This window comes from Gobio gobio (assembly GCF_949357685.1).
Source record: "Gobio gobio genome assembly, chromosome: 1".
NCBI classification, from domain to species: Eukaryota; Metazoa; Chordata; class Actinopteri; order Cypriniformes; family Gobionidae; genus Gobio; species Gobio gobio.
This window is the reverse complement of record NC_137097.1, coordinates 48,495,141-48,512,260: the sequence shown is the minus strand read 5'-3', so window position 1 is coordinate 48,512,260 and position 17,120 is coordinate 48,495,141. Positions and strand designations below refer to the sequence as shown.

General features: G+C 39.7%; 1 protein-coding gene across 1 annotated transcript in view; it reads left to right on the top strand.

The window, feature by feature from the left end:
• Window positions 1-17,120, top strand: part of nubp1 (nucleotide binding protein 1 (MinD homolog, E. coli)) — a 50,816-nt gene that overhangs the window by 1,569 nt on the left and 32,127 nt on the right. The window contains exons 3-6 of the mRNA XM_079841612.1: window positions 1-98; window positions 14,571-14,639; window positions 15,282-15,314; window positions 15,427-15,517. The exon at window positions 1-98 is cut by the window's left edge and continues 36 nt beyond it. Coding sequence (XP_079697738.1) covers window positions 1-98; window positions 14,571-14,639; window positions 15,282-15,314; window positions 15,427-15,517 — 291 coding nt within the window. The remainder of the gene's footprint in view (window positions 99-14,570; window positions 14,640-15,281; window positions 15,315-15,426; window positions 15,518-17,120) is intronic.

Below are 17,120 nucleotides of genomic sequence, written 5' to 3'. Positions count from 1 at the left end.
AGCACAAAATTCTAGTTTTGTCTGGCAAAGGGGGTGTTGGGAAGAGCACATTCAGCGCACAGTTGTCTCATGCATTAGCTAGTGATGACTCCAAAGAGGTAAGCCCAATGAATTCTATACTTCCTTTATGAGTATTCTATGATGTCACCATCTTCTGATAATTATAGATTTCTTTTTTCCAAAACTGAGCAGGGCTGAATTGTAGTAATTTATACATTTAGTAACACTAGTTAACTGGTTCAATGTCTGTATATCTGAGATATGATTTTTGTTTGTTTGTTTATATTTGATTTGGTGGACAAATGTTTTAATAATATTTAAACAAAATAATATTTTTAAATAAATATTATTATTATTATAATAAGTTCCCTAATTTCTGCATAGCTTCATTAGTTTTAGATATGATGTCTGAGATTAAAAGGCCTGTTCAAACCAGGACGATTTTCGCGCTCGTTTATCGCTGATATTAACGCCTCGTGACTAAACAAAGGGCGCCAATGTGAGTGTGCACACCGACGCGAAAAACGGCAGGCGTAAAAGTGTCATTTTAAAAAAACGCCTCAGGTTCGTTTTTTTATTTTGACGCGGCACGTTAAAAACTGGCCGACCAATGAGATCGGCGCTTTTGTTCATGTGCCTGGAGCTGCTGAAGTGACAGTAAAACACGACTTGGTGGCGCTCAAGCACAAAACGGTCTTGCCGAGCACACATTGATACGACGAAGAAGTAGTAAGTAGACAAAGAAGAAGATGAGCTGCTAATGCTGCTTTCAAGTTAGCAAAAAGTGTGTGAATGGTTTTGGCTATAGACATAATATATCTATGGTTATGGCAAGCACGTAAATACTGTCTCTCTTCTTTGTGACAAGCGAGTCACCTTGTGTACCGGGAGCACATCTACTGAATGTGCACGTTCACTCGGCGCATCGCCAGTGTAAATCGATTGGGTGTGAACACTCAAGACGCGCCGAAAAACGTCATGAAAAACGCTGGCGATAAGCGCGCGATATTCGTCCCGGTGTGTACAGGCCTTAGAGTTGTGGTAGATTTTACTTAAAGGGCACCTATAATGTAGCCTGGTCTTACCAGACTCTTGTACATTTCATTTGTACATAGAGTCTGGCCACTCTCCATTGACAAGCGTTTACTTCCTTGAAGGCGGGAACTCTGTTGAAGTTTAAAACTATTGGATCTGCCAAGAGTCACTCTGGATCTGCCTAACCAATCGCTAACGTTTGGTTGTGACGTATGTCACGCACCGCTCGCCTTTTGATTCTCTCACATTAACTGTGCACACCATAGATATGGTGCACACCACCTCAGTGTCAGTGAAAACCTGGTGCATTCGGATTGTGATTTATTCATGCTGGAGAGGAGAGTTTTGTGATCGGAACGCGCTGCTCTCGTGGTGGATATCTCGTGCAATCATAACATGATTGTATATGCCGTAAATAAAATGTCATATGCCTGGTATGATAAAAATGAATGCTGTCGTAAATAAAAGCCCAATTCAAATGTTTACGTGCTTTTCTTCTTTTAATTTTTGAACGGTGATTAAATATTTTGCTCTTGTAAACACTTGCCAGCATTTAAAGAAATACAAGTCTAGAAATGCATCCAAATTACAGCGAAGCGCAACCGTACAGTGCTCTGCAGGGGTCCAAAAAGTATATAAACAGTGAATTTTGAAGTGATATATTCTTGAAAACTCAGAGATGGGGATTCGGAGAGCAATTACATTACCACACGACATTGGTGTTTGTCAAAAGCAGTCGGTAATTCACCCTGGGTTTTTTTCGCGGGTGGTGGGAGACGGACGGCTTCAGCCAACTCCTTCACCACTAATGGAGCGAGCTGAAAAAGACTTTTCCCGGACCACAACATCATGGCCAACAACAAAACTCAGGAGTGATTGTTCTTGCTCCGTGTAACGGAGTTCGTTTGTTCAGGGAAGGAGGCGGGAACCGGCGAACGTTTAACAACTTTTAATCAAATAATAAACACAAAATGAAAGTAAAAGCGGCAGCCCCTCACGGACGACTGCCGCGCACATAGACATACATAACAAAACACAACTTAAAATCCAGGCCTGGTCCTCTCTTGTCCTTCACCGGTGTCGCTCATCCTTATATGCCTCCGTGCTCCCTCATGAGAGGACTCAAGACCGGTGTGTCTCATTCTCAATCACACACACCGATCTCGCTTGCTCCTCCCATGTCTCGCTCGCTCGTCCACCTCGCCACACTCCGGCTTTAACTTCTGGACATTCGTCAGCGGTGCCACATTCTCGCATCTTTCACTGCCGCCATTACTGAACTACAACTCAAACTAGCGCACGACATCAACGTCATCGCTCTCAGCCACTCCCTCTGTTCGCTGATTGGACCGGTAAAAAATCTAAGCATATACAGCAGTCCCAGACGTAGTACTGAAGGAAAATGAAAATTGAGAGGAAGTACGTTGGAGGGCGGAGCCAGGCTACCTATTATGCCCCTTTTTACAAGATGTCATATTGGTCCTGGGTGTCCCCAAAATGTGTCTGTGAAGTTTCAGCACAAAATACCCCACAGATAATTTATTATAACGTGTTGAAAATGTCATTTTTAGGCCTGTCTATAAAAAGCGCTGTTTTGGTGTGTACCGCTTTAAATGTAAATGAGCTGCATATCCCCGCCCCGTCTTTAGAAGAGGGTGTAGCATATACATCTCTCCTGTGCATGGCGGATTGCATACAGGTCTCACAGGGCGGGTCTATGTTAAAATGGCAGTGTCAGTCAAACCTTGCGGGCGGGCCTTTGCAGTGTGATGTCACAATGCAGAGCATCTGAGAACAGCTTGTTCTGAAACACTGCTTATGATTTTTGGGGATTTTTATCGTTATAGGGTGGTTGTTTACACACACTGTCAACACACATTTATGTTCAAACATCGAGTAAAAGTGGATTTTGCATAATAGGTGCCCTTTAATTTTATACAGCAAAAAAATGTAATCTATTTTTTTCACTTTTCCAGAACAAATTCATATGAACTTTACAGATAGCATAAAAATAGCATATGTTTGCAGATATTTAGGAAACATGCTCACATAATTGTTTCTCTGGAAACAGCCAGTTATTCTACTTTGAAATATACGTTCTGTGTCAAAATGCCTGTTTTTGTTTTGCTCTGTGTGATCCTGCCCACTGCCAATTTACCCAATAGTAGTTCTACACCACGGACAGTGTATTGCAGCCATGGAAGCCAGCAAACAAACTAGGTCAGAGATCACAGATTCGACCCTACCTAAAAAGCCTTGGCATCCATCTAAAAATCTCCGTAGAAGTAAATTAGGTACAAAAAAATGTCATCAGCTTCTTTTATCCGCTCTGATTCCGCTTTTATTCTTTGAACTAACCGCACATACAACTGTTGGATGTCATGGGATAGATCTACGCAGCCTTCGACTTAGTCAACTAGATTTTAGTAGTAGGGATGGTGTATGATCGTTAAAGGGGTGGTTGATTATGATTTCACTTTTTTAACTTTAGTTAGTGTGTAATGTTGCTGTTTGAGCATAAACAACATCTGCAGAGTTACAATGCTCAAAGCAAAGGGAGATATTTTTCTTTTGAAGAAATCGCTTTTTAAGGACTGCAACAAACGGCTGGTAGAGAAATAAATTAACATGAACCTTGCCCCCAGGAACACGCAACAAATGCCATGTTGAGAAGAGGAAGAGTTGTTATAGTAGAGCACATTTGGGAATCGCTCAAGCTGTCTCATCCATCTTTTCACATTCATTGCAATACAGGAAGTAACACAAATGCAATAGCATGTCATAAAAGCACGATGACAACATAAGTTATAAACGTAATTCATCTAAACTATACCGGTTCTATTTTCATGCAGAATATATTCTCTGGCTCTGAAGGCATCTTACAACAGTTCCCACACGAGCGATTTATAGATTTTCATGACAGAATATGCTAATTAATGACTTTAAGATAGTTAACTCCACATCAGCTACATAAATTCATCAACTAACCATTCAGAAACATCCTGACGCATTCTGCATGTTTTTTCAGTGCGTGACATGAGCTAACATGAGCTCTTGAAGCTCCGCCCTCTTTTTGAAAGGACTGGGAGCAGCAGCTCATTTGCATAAAAAAAAGATCTGTGGGGTATTTTGAGCTAACTTCACATACACACTTTGAGGACACTTATTTTACATCTAGTAAAAAGTTATTTTTTACTTTATCTTTTACTTTAAAATTATAGGGCACCCTTGTGTTTTCTGACCTCTGCTGTTTTTTTTTATCTAGACTTAACTATGATCTGCCCTTTCTGATTTAAAAATATATTTTTCCACTCATCAGAATATGAAGTGCCACGACTAATTTTGACGTATGCTGGTTTATTTATTTTTTTACAAAGTTTCCTTTTGATTAATTTTCATTCTAGCTTGTTATTCAATGTATTATTTACAGATTGCCTTACAGCACTATGAACATTGAATCACATTTCTGAACGCGTTCAGAAACATTTCTGAAATCATATCAGACATTTTAAGTGCAGTGCCTCTAGCAAAACATTATTGTATTAGTCAGAATAGGAAAGCCAACCAACTGCTGAGGGATAACATGACACTTATGCTTTCAAACTTGGATGAATCACCATGACAGTGCAGTGAACAGGAAAAGCTTCTGTTTGTATCTTAGCATCCGAGCCAAGCACTTCACAATAATGTTTCTCTGTCTGAGACTGCTGGCTATTTTTAGTGCATTGTAGGGCTCTGCGGCAGAAAGAGCTGTATTTACCGGGTTCATCGAGAAGAGCACGGCTTTGCCTAGGACTCTTTCTGAGCCAGTGCACTAGGGAGAGCTGTATTGATCTCGTCTCAACAAACTGTGGCCACAATAGTGCTGTCAGCGTGCAGACTGCGTCCGCTGTTTACCCTTTGGCAGCTCGCTGACTGAAATAATCTTCAATCACTCAAACAATTTAAATCGCACAGCTTGGGGACTTTCACAATATGAAGCGATCCAATGTGGCCGACATCTAAAAAGCAGAGAGCAATCTAGTTCCACGCTCTCTGCTTCCAGTATTCAGATGTGCCTTTAAAAGGTCTCCCTGTGAAATTATGGGTCATGTTTGTTTTCTTCTTTTATAACCCACTCTCTTTCCATTGTTAGATGGCAGTTTGTGCAACTGCATTTTTCTCTATATTGATTTTTTTTTCTACCTTTTATTATTTCTCAAGCACATGCTATATGTAATGTGACGCTTTAGCCTGCAGAAAAAACTCAAGAGTGATGTCTTTCTTTTTGTGCTCATCTGAGGTGAGTGTGGACTAGGGTCACCGTTGCTGATGCAGTTGACAGTTGAAACCCTATGTGCGCGTCAGTATGATCTCCAAACAGCACCTTCCACTCGGGCCTGTGTGCTGATAGCTCACACTTATCTGCTGTGTCAAAAGTCCCCCATTCCAGAAGGGCTGTGAGCTTGAGTGGGAACATCCTGTTGTATGCCTTGCGTTGTGTTCACACTTCCTGAGAACTGAAAGAATCAGGAAAGCGTTGAGAGGCCCTCCTAGTGCAACCTTCAGCAGATAAGAGACACTTTAACGCACATGCTTGATCAGTCATTTCACATCGAGAAAACAACTGGATGTGGAACAAAAAGAGAACTTGCATTTGTTAATTTTATGGCATCCTGTAACAAATCCTTCCCTCTCGGGTCAAAATGATTTTTTTTTTGTCCAGAAAGCTTATATCATTTCATTTTTATAATATTTTTCTATTTTTTGAATGCATTTTGGGGGATTTTCTTTACATAATTTATTTAATTTACCTTTAAATGACTAGATTTTATCAATAAATACTATAATTTAAGCACATTCCTAACTTCAATTCAAGATAACTCTCCAATACAAGCAATAACCAGCTCAAATCAGCTCAAAATATCTTACAATTGGGTCAATTTGGGTGTCTCAGCCGACCTCTTGTGGAAAAAATATATATATAAAACATGATATTTAATGACTCTTGCTAATGAGCTGTTCCGCTGAGTCCTTAAGTCAGTTCTCAAGTTTATCTCTTCAGTATGCATTGATACACATGTAGAAATTATAAAAAAAATTTTTTTGGAAGTTTTTAGTTTTACTTTTGAGCAGTTTTTTTTAGGTTTTCCTATGTATACTGACACATTCCTTGCATTCCATTTAGGGGGTCAAATTGACCTGCGAGGGAAGGATTTTTTAACTTTTTTTATTATACCCATATTAACTCCTCGAATCCAGTCAATTCTTTTTTTGTTTTAGTTAACGTGACAAAAGTTGTAAGTTAAAAAAATTTGGGTCAAAATGACCCATTGTTTATTTGTTTTGAAACACCCTTTTCTGTACTTATTTATTTTTTTTATTTTTTTTCATGTAAAACTGAAGACTGAAAGTCTATATGAACCGGAAGTTGCGATTGACTACTTCAGTATTGTGACACATTTTCTGAGTGAAAGTAGCCTAGAAATCTAGACGCACCCTAGCGGCAGAAAATTTATTTTGCCGCGAGTGTAGTCTAGCAACTCTCGGTAGACCTGAGAGCTGGAAAAACCAAACTCTGGTCAGGCCAATCACAGTGTGTGTAGAGTCAGCTGGCGGGCTTAAAGGTCCCATGGCATGAAATTTTCATTTTATGAGGTTTTTCAACATTAATATGAGTTCCCCTAGCCTGAATATTGTCCACAAGTGGATAGAAATGTTGATCGGTGTAAACCCGAGTTCTGGCTGTCTTTCTCTGCCTTTGAGAAAATGACAGGCCAGACGAACCAATCCTGAAGTCTCCTGGTTTGACGTCCAAGCAGGAACGGTTCCCTCCCTTTCCTCCACCCAGAGAATCTGGCACACCCATGCAAACACTCGAGAGATCATTGCTTGTGAACGAGTGAATGCTGGCAGTTTCTCAGTGTTTGGATGTACAAATGAAAACAGAAGTCTTTTTTCAGTTCCTTCTGATCTGTGATCAGTGATTTCTTATGTGTAGCTAATTATTTATTATTCGTGCACACGCAGCGGCTTCTCTCTCTCCCGACAGAACGGTGTTTTCGTGTTTTCTATCTTGTGAGTCAGTGTTTTTGTACGTCCTCGTCGCGTCTATCTGTTCTACAATGTGCATACAGTCGTTTCTGCTCAACATCAGCAGAGTAACATCTTTAGAGATAAACCTCACGCACGCCGAGGCTCGGGCTGCACTGACGGGTCGGCCTCCAACATCCCCGACCCCCAGTACTGCATCTGGCCCACAGCGGAGGCACCAAACGCGGCGTGAGATTAAGCAGAAGGAGGGTAAGCGTGAGGGTATCTGGGCTAGGCTAGCCAGCTATTCCCACAATAAACTGGATTACATTCGATTACTGCTGTTGTGTCTTTTTTTGCGCTGTGTACTCAATGCGCGTCACTGACGCTTTCCATATGATAGGAACATATCTAAAAATAATGGTATTATCAACACTTACTCATAACTCGTTCATCTCGACAGCTGTAATGGTACTTTGCATGTGTTACAAAGTTGGTAACAATGATGAAGACGGACTCGGTGTGACTGGGACTCGTGTTTATTCAGAACTCTCAGATACAAACACAATAAACTCGCGCTGACTGACAGCGCTCTCATAACTCAGTAGTTACTATAAATAACTTTGTTAGCAATCGCTGATCTCCGTCTCTGGTACGTTAGTGATGTCCGGTCCGCGAACGATCTTTCTTTTGAATCGGTTCTTTTTAGTGAACCGAATCAGTTCACCAAATCGGACTGAATCGTTCTAAACGGTTCGCGTCTCCAGTCAGCGCTGATCCATAATTTACTAAAGTTACTAACTTTCTGACATGAGTGACAGCCCCTCCGACTAGAAATAGACTAATAACCTGAAGTATATGCTGTAACTAAAACAGTTCACTAAACTGAGACTGACAGAACTGATGTGAAGTGAACTCAGGTCCATCCGTCTCTCTGGCAGCAGCTCGTGCCTGCTCGTGCCTGCTCGTGCCTCGTTAAACCACGCCCCCTCCGCTCATATCAAATGCAAAGATGTCAGCCAATCACAACAGTGGGCGTTTTTAATGAAGTCTCACAGCAGACACGCCTCTTGTAACAGGGCATTCAGCCACAGGGCAAACAGCAGTATAGAAAAAATGCCTTTTATTTCTAAATTATGACATTTTATGATGTAAAAATCATACTAACAATAGATCTAGAAAAGTAGGTGTTTCATTCAGCTCGCTGTCAGAGTTCGCAGTTGACTGGAAGTTGGAGGGGATGTTCTACCCAAGCCATCAAAAAATTTCATTAAAGAAGGAAGGCCATTCCAGAGTGGATATACATTTTCAGATTCTGATTAAAGATTATAAAGACTTTTTTTTGTGTGTGTGTGAATTAACTTGCACCGATTAATTGTTTTCCACAAGACTAGTAATGTGCGTTAACAAATTAAAGAGGGTCAATTTTGATTTCATGATAACGTTAAGTAATGGCTGCTGAAAATTCTGCTTTGCTATCACAGGCATAAATTACATTTAAAATATTTATTTTAACTTGTAATATTTCACAATATATTACTGTTTGTACAGTATATTTCATCAAATAAATACTGCCTTGTTGAGCATAAGAGACTTCTTTTCTTTCAAAAACATTAATACCAACCCCAAAATTTTAAACATTAGTGTGTGTAATAATATGTTATGTAAAAAATAGGAGGAGATAGATATATAAATAGATAAACTATCGCAGTTTAATACTCAAAGACGAGTAAGTAAACCGTTCGTTGAAAATAGCTGTTATTTTTACTGTTTTATTTGGTGATTCAAGTGGGCGTGGCATAATTTTGTCTTTCAGTCTTCAGTTCTAAGGTGTTGGTCAATAGCAATGCTCCTAGTAAAAGAAGCTGTGTCCTTTATATTTATGTAGGCTTTGTTTATCCCCACTGTTTTCCGAGCTTGTCCTCTGGAGTATGTATATGCTTCAGCACATCCAGCCAGCTACAGGAAACGCTAACTGTTAAACATTATAGACCGACATCATGAATTAAAATAATGTATATTGTTCTTGTAATAGTGTAGCTATCATAGTAAACTTATTGTTTCCCCTCATTTCTTGCTAATAAGCATCTGTGTATTGAATTTACTCAATTTACATGTAATAGGTCGAGCACTTCAGGCTTTTGATTGAAGGTGTATGCGAGTTGGAAAAGTAGAATAGTAGAAGAGTCATTTACAGGTGTGGCGTTCACTCAGTAACTGGAGCAGTGCGATGAGGGATGAGGTCATCGTTAAAGCGTGATGAAAAGCATTATGTAGTAGCTGTTAATGAGGAAGTTTGTGTGTTAATGGTGATAACTGGATAAACCTGCTGTACAGTAGTAATCAGATCAAGTTCACATTTTACCGAAACTTCCTACATTGTTTTATACTAAACTCAATGAAATTGTGATGCAACATATTTTAATGTTAAATCATTATGTTAGAATGTGTACTAAAAAAAGCAACCTCTGTATTTCCATATGGAGTCTGCCTCATAGTTTTGATTACAGATGAATACTTCGCCCAACTGAAACTGGGAAGAGACTTGTGTTTGACCCAAGAATGTCTTGTTCTTGTGCCATTTATAAGTGCTTTAAGCTGTTTTTTTTGGTTCTTGATTCGCTGAGTAGAAACCACACATCTTAATCTCAGGCTGTTTTAGACATTTCTATTATATATCTTTCTGTTTGTCTGTAGAGATACAGTGACATATTTTAAGAACTTGCTTCTAGACATGAAGAAATAAGATATAAGATTTTCCCTTTGGATGAACTCTCTCCTCCTCCCCTTTTTTTAAACAGAGGATAAATACCCTTTATGAGAGAGCTGTGCCTATGTAAAACGTTTTCTCCTTTTTTCTGTATCCCAAGCTGCTTTCTAAGGAAATGCTGGTGGTTTAGTAGCTGTCTGCAGAATTCTGATGAATATAGCAGCCACTTGTTTTGATGGTGGACAATAATTGTCTGCAGATGAACAGTTTAAAAGTCCCAGTTCTTTACCAGTATTGTTAACACATTTGATCAGTCATTAGATGTTCAATTTTTGTGATGTGACCAGTCACTGAGAGGTCTTTGAATATGGTTCAAGGGTCTCCCTATTTGGGCTTTGAACCAACAACCTTTGGGTTACCAGTCGAGATCTTTAACCACTCAGCCACACTACCCAATATTTTGTTTAATGTTGTAGCACTAATTCTAGTAATAAAATATTCTAAAAAGATAACATTTAGACAAATGTTTTATTTGCAAATAGTTATGCATTTTAGTTTTGGACGCATTGAATTTGCAACTTGGATGGAAACATAGAAAATGTGCCCTTTTCTTTTGCTCTAGAAGCACATAGGCTACAGTAACCAAACCTACATCTGGTTCCAAACAGGCCCGTTTGTGGATGTTCCATATTCACTCAAGAGGTCTGTGGGGTTCTTAGCATTTTTGTAAGTTTAAGACGTACCTTTCCCCTCCTCGCTCAACATATATTTGATGAGCCCTAAGGGTTTTCAGATTTTGATTTAAGAAGGCTAAATAAGACAGAGGAGCATGTACATTTTTGTTTCTAGCTCAAGAAAAAGGAAGTATTGGAAAAGAAGAGCGGTTGCCAGAAGAAAAGTATTCAGACTTTGGGAGGAAGTGGTGTGACTTCCCCTGCAGCTCTCCGGGAGAATCCCTGACTTTTGCCACTTAGCCTCTCTACAACCTTGCTCACTGAATGGCCATTTCCTGAGAGAGCGCGAAATGGAGAGTGAGGGAACCTGCTCGGTTCCTGTGGGACTATTAAGTGGGGTTCTTTGCTGCTTTCACTCCCCAGTTTGCTTTCAGTAAATTTCCTTCAAAAAGCAGAAGAACAGGGAGGGAGAAACCATAACAAGAAGGGTGTGTTTAAAAAGCGTGCTGCTTAATTCAGCCGTCGACACATAACATTTAACACAAGCCAGGGGCAAGAAGGTCACATGTTTATTAGACTCTATATTAAATTTTAAACTAAATGCGCTTAACATTTTAAACAAATGCTTTGAGAACTTGTAATCAAATCATTGTGGAAATTTCTGATCCATTTAGGTGTGAGTCATGTCTTTGTTGAAAGGAAAAGCAAGGGGTCCCTTCCATGGATCCAAAAAGTCAAATCGTCAGCACATCTGGAAATTTTCTCAGTTCCTATCATATCCACGGATTAGTCAACCACAGACACACTGGAGATTTGCTCTGGTGTGATCATCTAAACATATGCTGTCATAATCCAATGGACATGCAGCAGCCCTCAGGGGTCTATTGGAAGAGATGAAGAAGAGTTTTTATGATACAAAAGCCAGGAGTATCATCCCTCTGAAAGATTCCCGGTCCTATTTTTTTTCCTGTGCCAAATGACATGTGCAGCGGTTTCTTTCTGCAAGGCCCTGCTGAGCTGTTTTTAGTGCTGGGTGGATAGTGGTTAATTAGAATGTGATCTAGTCTGTTGGCAAACAGTTTAAAATTCAAATACATTTAATTATCTCACCTGCTCTGGATGTTATCACACACACTGATGCACATTAAGCAATTCAATTCAGTTCAATTTATTTTTAAAGCACATTTAAATGCAACACATGTTCTAAAGTGCTGTAAACAATCAGTAAACTAACCAATAAAATGACAAAACCACACAACATCAATCAATGATAAAAATGAAAACCCTAGACACTGTTAAATGTGAGTGAATAATAGAGCATTTTTGATTTGCTGATTGAAAACGAGACAAAGAAGGGGCAGACTTAACGTGTAACAGGACACTGTTTCACAAACTTGGCCACCTGTTCTCACAGCTCTGCTCAACATCTGGCCTCATGTTCAAATATAACCATTAGATCTGGTATATACACAACCCACACCAAATCAAGGCTGTAAACTCAGACATGAGATACCATACCACAGACCTGATGATTTCATTTATACCATGTATGCCGTGGAAAGGTTATGTTTCCCGGTCACAGCAGGGTAATGTGGCATTCAGAGATGAGTTTAAATAGCTTAAACATGTATTGGAGGTTGCTGCGGCCTGTGTATAGAGCTGGAACTGAAGTGATGGTCTTATGTAATGATTTATGTATGAGTCAGTGCTGTTCAGACTGAAGCTGTGTGTGTGCGTAGTCTGTGAGCGTTGCTGACTTACTCACTAAGCTTTACCACACTGACATCTTGTGGTAACATCATTGTACTGCAATAGTGCAATTTTAGATTAGATTAGATTAGATTCAACTTTATTGTCATTACACAAGTACAAGTACAAGGCAACGAAATGCAGTTTAGGTCTAACCAGAAGTGCAATAGCAGCAAGTGCAGGATATACAATGGTTGCGTAAGTGCAGGACATAAAAATGTTCTGAATATATATAAATATGTATAAGTAGAGAGATGGTTATTACTATAAGTAGAACTGAATTTACAGATGAATATATACAGTGAATAAATATACAGATGGCTATTACTATAAACAGAATTTACAGGTGAATATGTACTATGAATAAATATACAGATGGCTATTACTATAAACAGAATTTACAGGTGACTATGTACTATGAATAAATATACAGACGGTTATTACTTGAACAGAATTTTACAGATAGAGGTATACAATAATATGTTAGGCTAATATGAGGAATATAGCAGTGGATTAAGTTAGTACAATAAATTATGGACAGAGCTATCCGAAAGAAAGTGTAAAAGTGCAGTGGAAAGTGGTTGCATATTCCAGTTAGAAGTACGGTGCAAAATGCAAATGTAAACATTGTTACTGTAAATACAGTCGGCAGTGCAGATGAGCATAATCCAGTTACGGTATGGTGGTGCAGAATGCATAAGTAAACAGTTGTTACTGTAATAAACAGTCAGTAGTGCAAATAACAAAGTGAAGGCAGATGTGAGGTAGGAGAGTTATCAGTTTATGAGGGAAGTGGATCAACGGGGGTTTGAGTTCAATAAAGAGACAGCTCTGGGGAAAAAACTGTTCTTTAGTCTGCTGGTCCTGGTCCGGTGGATCCTGAAACGCCTGCCGGAGGGCAGGAGAGAAAACAGTCTGTGGGCTGGGTGAGAGGAGTCCTTGAGGATGCTGCGAGCTCGATGCAGGCAGCGTTTCCTCTGGATGTGTTCGATGGCAGGCAGTGGAGTCCCTGTGATGCGCTGGGCAGTTTTCACCACCCGCTGCAGTGCCTTGCGCTCCGCAACAGAGCAGCTCCCATACCACACTGCCACACAGTTGGTCAGGATGCTTTCTATTGCGCAGCGGTAGAAGTTCACCAGGATAGCCGAGGAGAGCTGATTCTTCCTCAGTGTCCTCAGGAAGAAGAGGCGCTGGTGAGCCTTCTTGACCAGGCTGGAGGTGTTGGTCGTCCACGACATGTCCGCCGAGATGTGGGTCCCCAGGAACTTGAAACTGGAGACACGTTCAACAGCCATTCCATTGATGTGGATGGTGTCGTGTGTGCCTCTTGACTCCTTCCTGAAGTCCACAATGAGCTCCTTCGTTTTGGTGGTGTTGAGGAGCAGGTTATTATCAGCGCACCATGTGGCCAGGTGCTGGATCTGGATTTTCATTTGGCGTCAAAAAACCCCTGTTCAAATCCCAACCTATTTGCTTGGCTTTGTTTTGTTTATTAAAGCAAGTAATATGAGCACAGTACTCAATTGGACTCACCAAATTAACACATTTGAATTGAATTTTTCCCCACATTTTTTTATACAATACTTGTTCTGCTTAATTATCAAAAGTCTGGTTAAAAGGCACGCTATGTAAAAAAACAACAACTATAAGGGCCCTATTTTAACGATCTAAGCACGTGGTCTGAAGCGCAGGTGCACTTAGCGCGTGTCCGAATCCACTTTTGCTTGAAAAAATGGTCGGCACGGCAGTCACATGGGTCCAAAAGGGTTGTACCTTGTCTCTTAATGTGTCATGGGTGAGTTTTGGGCTTGACGTACAATAAACCAATCAGAGTCTCAGCTCCAATTCCCTTTAAAAGCCAGTTGTGCTTGCACCATGGTGGATTCGCTATTTACACGGTGGAATTTGTGAGCGGAAAGACTGAACGCTTCTTCAGAGAGGAATCCTTTTATTTTTAATATTTAAAAATGTCTGTGTGCTGCTGCGCATCACTGTGTGAGTAATAAGCAGAGTGTACGTGCATTGTGCACCCATCTATAAGCACATATTACTAACGCACCTTTTTAAATAGCTCAAAAAATACTGCGCTATTGACTTTATACTAGGTTTTTGTTTGTCGTTTTCAGTTGCCTCGAAATAGCAACACGCCAGCAATGCGCCTGAACACACCTTGTTTTCAGACCAGCACACCCATGAGCGAACAGGTGTGCGCGAGTGCATTTGCTGTTTAAACAACGTGGCGCTGGACGTGAAAATGATAACTGCATTGAGCTGAAACTAGCAAAAAACAATTGCATCGCGCCTGGCACCCCATTGCGCCAGGTGTATGATAGTTTACATAATCCATATCTATATTAAATATTAAATAATATTTTTTTTTTCTGTTCCAGGTAGCACTCCTAGATGTGGACATCTGTGGTCCATCTATACCAAGAATAATGGGCTTAGAGGGGGAGCAGGTATGTAACTGTAGAGACATACTTCATGAGACAGCATATAGAGAGCAGGTGGGCCATCTTGTTTAATGGTGTTGAGTTAATAACTTGAAACTCAACACTGCAAAGACAACAGAGATTATAGTGGACTTCAGAAGATCCAGGAAAATAGAACTTGCTGCACACTACATAGATGGTGAGGAAGCAGATGGAGAGAGCAGAGCACTTTAAGTCCTTCTGGGTTTATATTTCATGTTATTTGACTTGGTCACGACATATATCTCATCTGGTGAAAAAGGCCTAACAAAAGAAAACGCATTTTTTACGGTAACTGTAAAGGGTACAACTGCCTCAAAGACTTTTATCACAGTACCATAGAGAGTATACTCTCTTGCTCTATCACAGTGTGGTATGCTAGCTGCAGTGCCGCTGATCAGAGAGAACTTCAGCGTGTGTTAAAAGCAGCACAAAGGGTCATTGGATCTGAGCTTCCAAATCTGGGTGAAGTTTATACCAGTCGGCTACAGAGGAGAGCTATCGATTATTGATTAAATGTATAGACATTTCGAATTTCGTTGTAACTTTTACAATGACAATAAAGAAGCCGAAGTCTAAGTCATTATGCATCATACTTGTGTCAGAATGCTGTCTTTGTTTTCTCTGCAGGTTCATCAGAGTGGCTCAGGCTGGTCCCCAGTGGTGAGATTTAAAAAACAAAATCTAGTCTTTTTATTTGGATTCTGATGCCCCTTCATTGGTATAAAGGGATTTGTGTTACTTTATTACATACCTGTATATTCTGTGTGTCTAGTATGTTGAGGACAACTTGGCCGTCATGTCCATCGGCTTTCTGCTCAGTAGTCCAGATGATGCTGTTATCTGGAGAGGCCCCAAAAAGAATGGTTTGTACTTCACTTTAGCACTTTTATATATTTTATTTAATTGTTTAAATTGTCTTCCTCATAGTCATGCAGTCTTAATTTAGTTGTGAGATGTATTGGAAGCCAAACATGGCAAAAGTGTGACAGTATGTGCTAACTGACCTCAAAGCAATTATTTGTAAATCTGTTCTCTTGCATGATACCCCTGATAGTGCAGCACGGGTCAAACCAACTGGGGCAGTGCTGCACAAGTCCACAAAACCATGTGACCTATTTGAAATCTGCCCAAAATGCTCTACTTCAAAGTGCTAGGGGAATTCATACAACTGTCAGACCCTCCTCCATAAAAAAAACAGGGTCATTGCAAGAATCCCATCTTGTTTATGTACATTTTCAGAAGGCGTGTGCCCCCCCCTAAACATTTGCATACTTTTCAGAGCAGGTCTAATCATTTCCTCTGCCTAAAAGATGACAGATAAGGGTACATGTTTTGTTTTTACTGTGGGTAGCAGTCATATGATTGTTGGTTTACTGGTAAAATATATCTTAGTAGCACATGTTTGGTTTCATGCAGCTGTTTTTAAATAAAAGGTTTCCACTTGGTTAATCTGCAGGTTTCATTTCATTAAACAGGTTTTTCATCTTTCATCTCAATCTCTGCCAATCAGTTTGCAATAACTGGTGTTTCTGACAATGTAAAAGTAATTAAATAAATTACATTTATTTGATCCAGTGGTAGCTGATATAAGGACAGTGCTTCCCTAGCTTCCTGCCACAATAAAACTCTGTGAAGCAGAAGTGCTGCTTTCAGAATTAAATTAAAAAATGGTTCCGTTCCGACAGATATGATTATTAGCGGAACTTGGCCAAAACAAAACAGAAATCAAATGCATTGTATGAAATACATCTTTCTTTTTGCACTAGACTTAGAATTACTATTGGTCAAATAGGTTACGGTTTATTTCGATGGTCGTCTTTATACATTCTACTTACTATAAGTAACTTTGCAACTACGTGTCACCTACCAGTCATTTGCGTATTATTAGACTGTCTGCTTAATATCTGCTGACACTTTATTTAGATGGGCCCCCAACAAACATTCTACTGACTTTAAAGGGGTACTTCAGCGCTGGGAAGATGAATGTGTATTTAAACTGGGTCATTTATGTAGCAGAATTATTTTTGAATTTGGTGCCTTCTAGACTGAGAAAAGACAGAAAATGCTTTTTTGTCTCATGTGGATGAAAGACAACAACTCCCAGAATGCACTTGCTTTGCTGCCCTACCAGGCCACTCCCTGAGGGTAGATGCCCCCACCATCATTTTGATCTTCTTAATAATACAATAATTTTGTTCAGTTAGAGCTGTGGTCTTCGCTATTTTTTTTAGGAGAGCCACACTGATAGGACAAAATCAGTAGGAGAGCCACTTTTACCGCAAAGTATCAAAAATTACATCCAGTCATAAAGTCTGTCATCCCTGAACATTCAATATGCTATTCAATAAATACAAAAGGTAGATAGATAGTGGGTATGCATAATATATTTTAATGTAAACTTTCTATTAGTGCTGGTTTAAACTAGATTATTCACACATTTTTCTGCTTAAAACGTTTTTAATATAT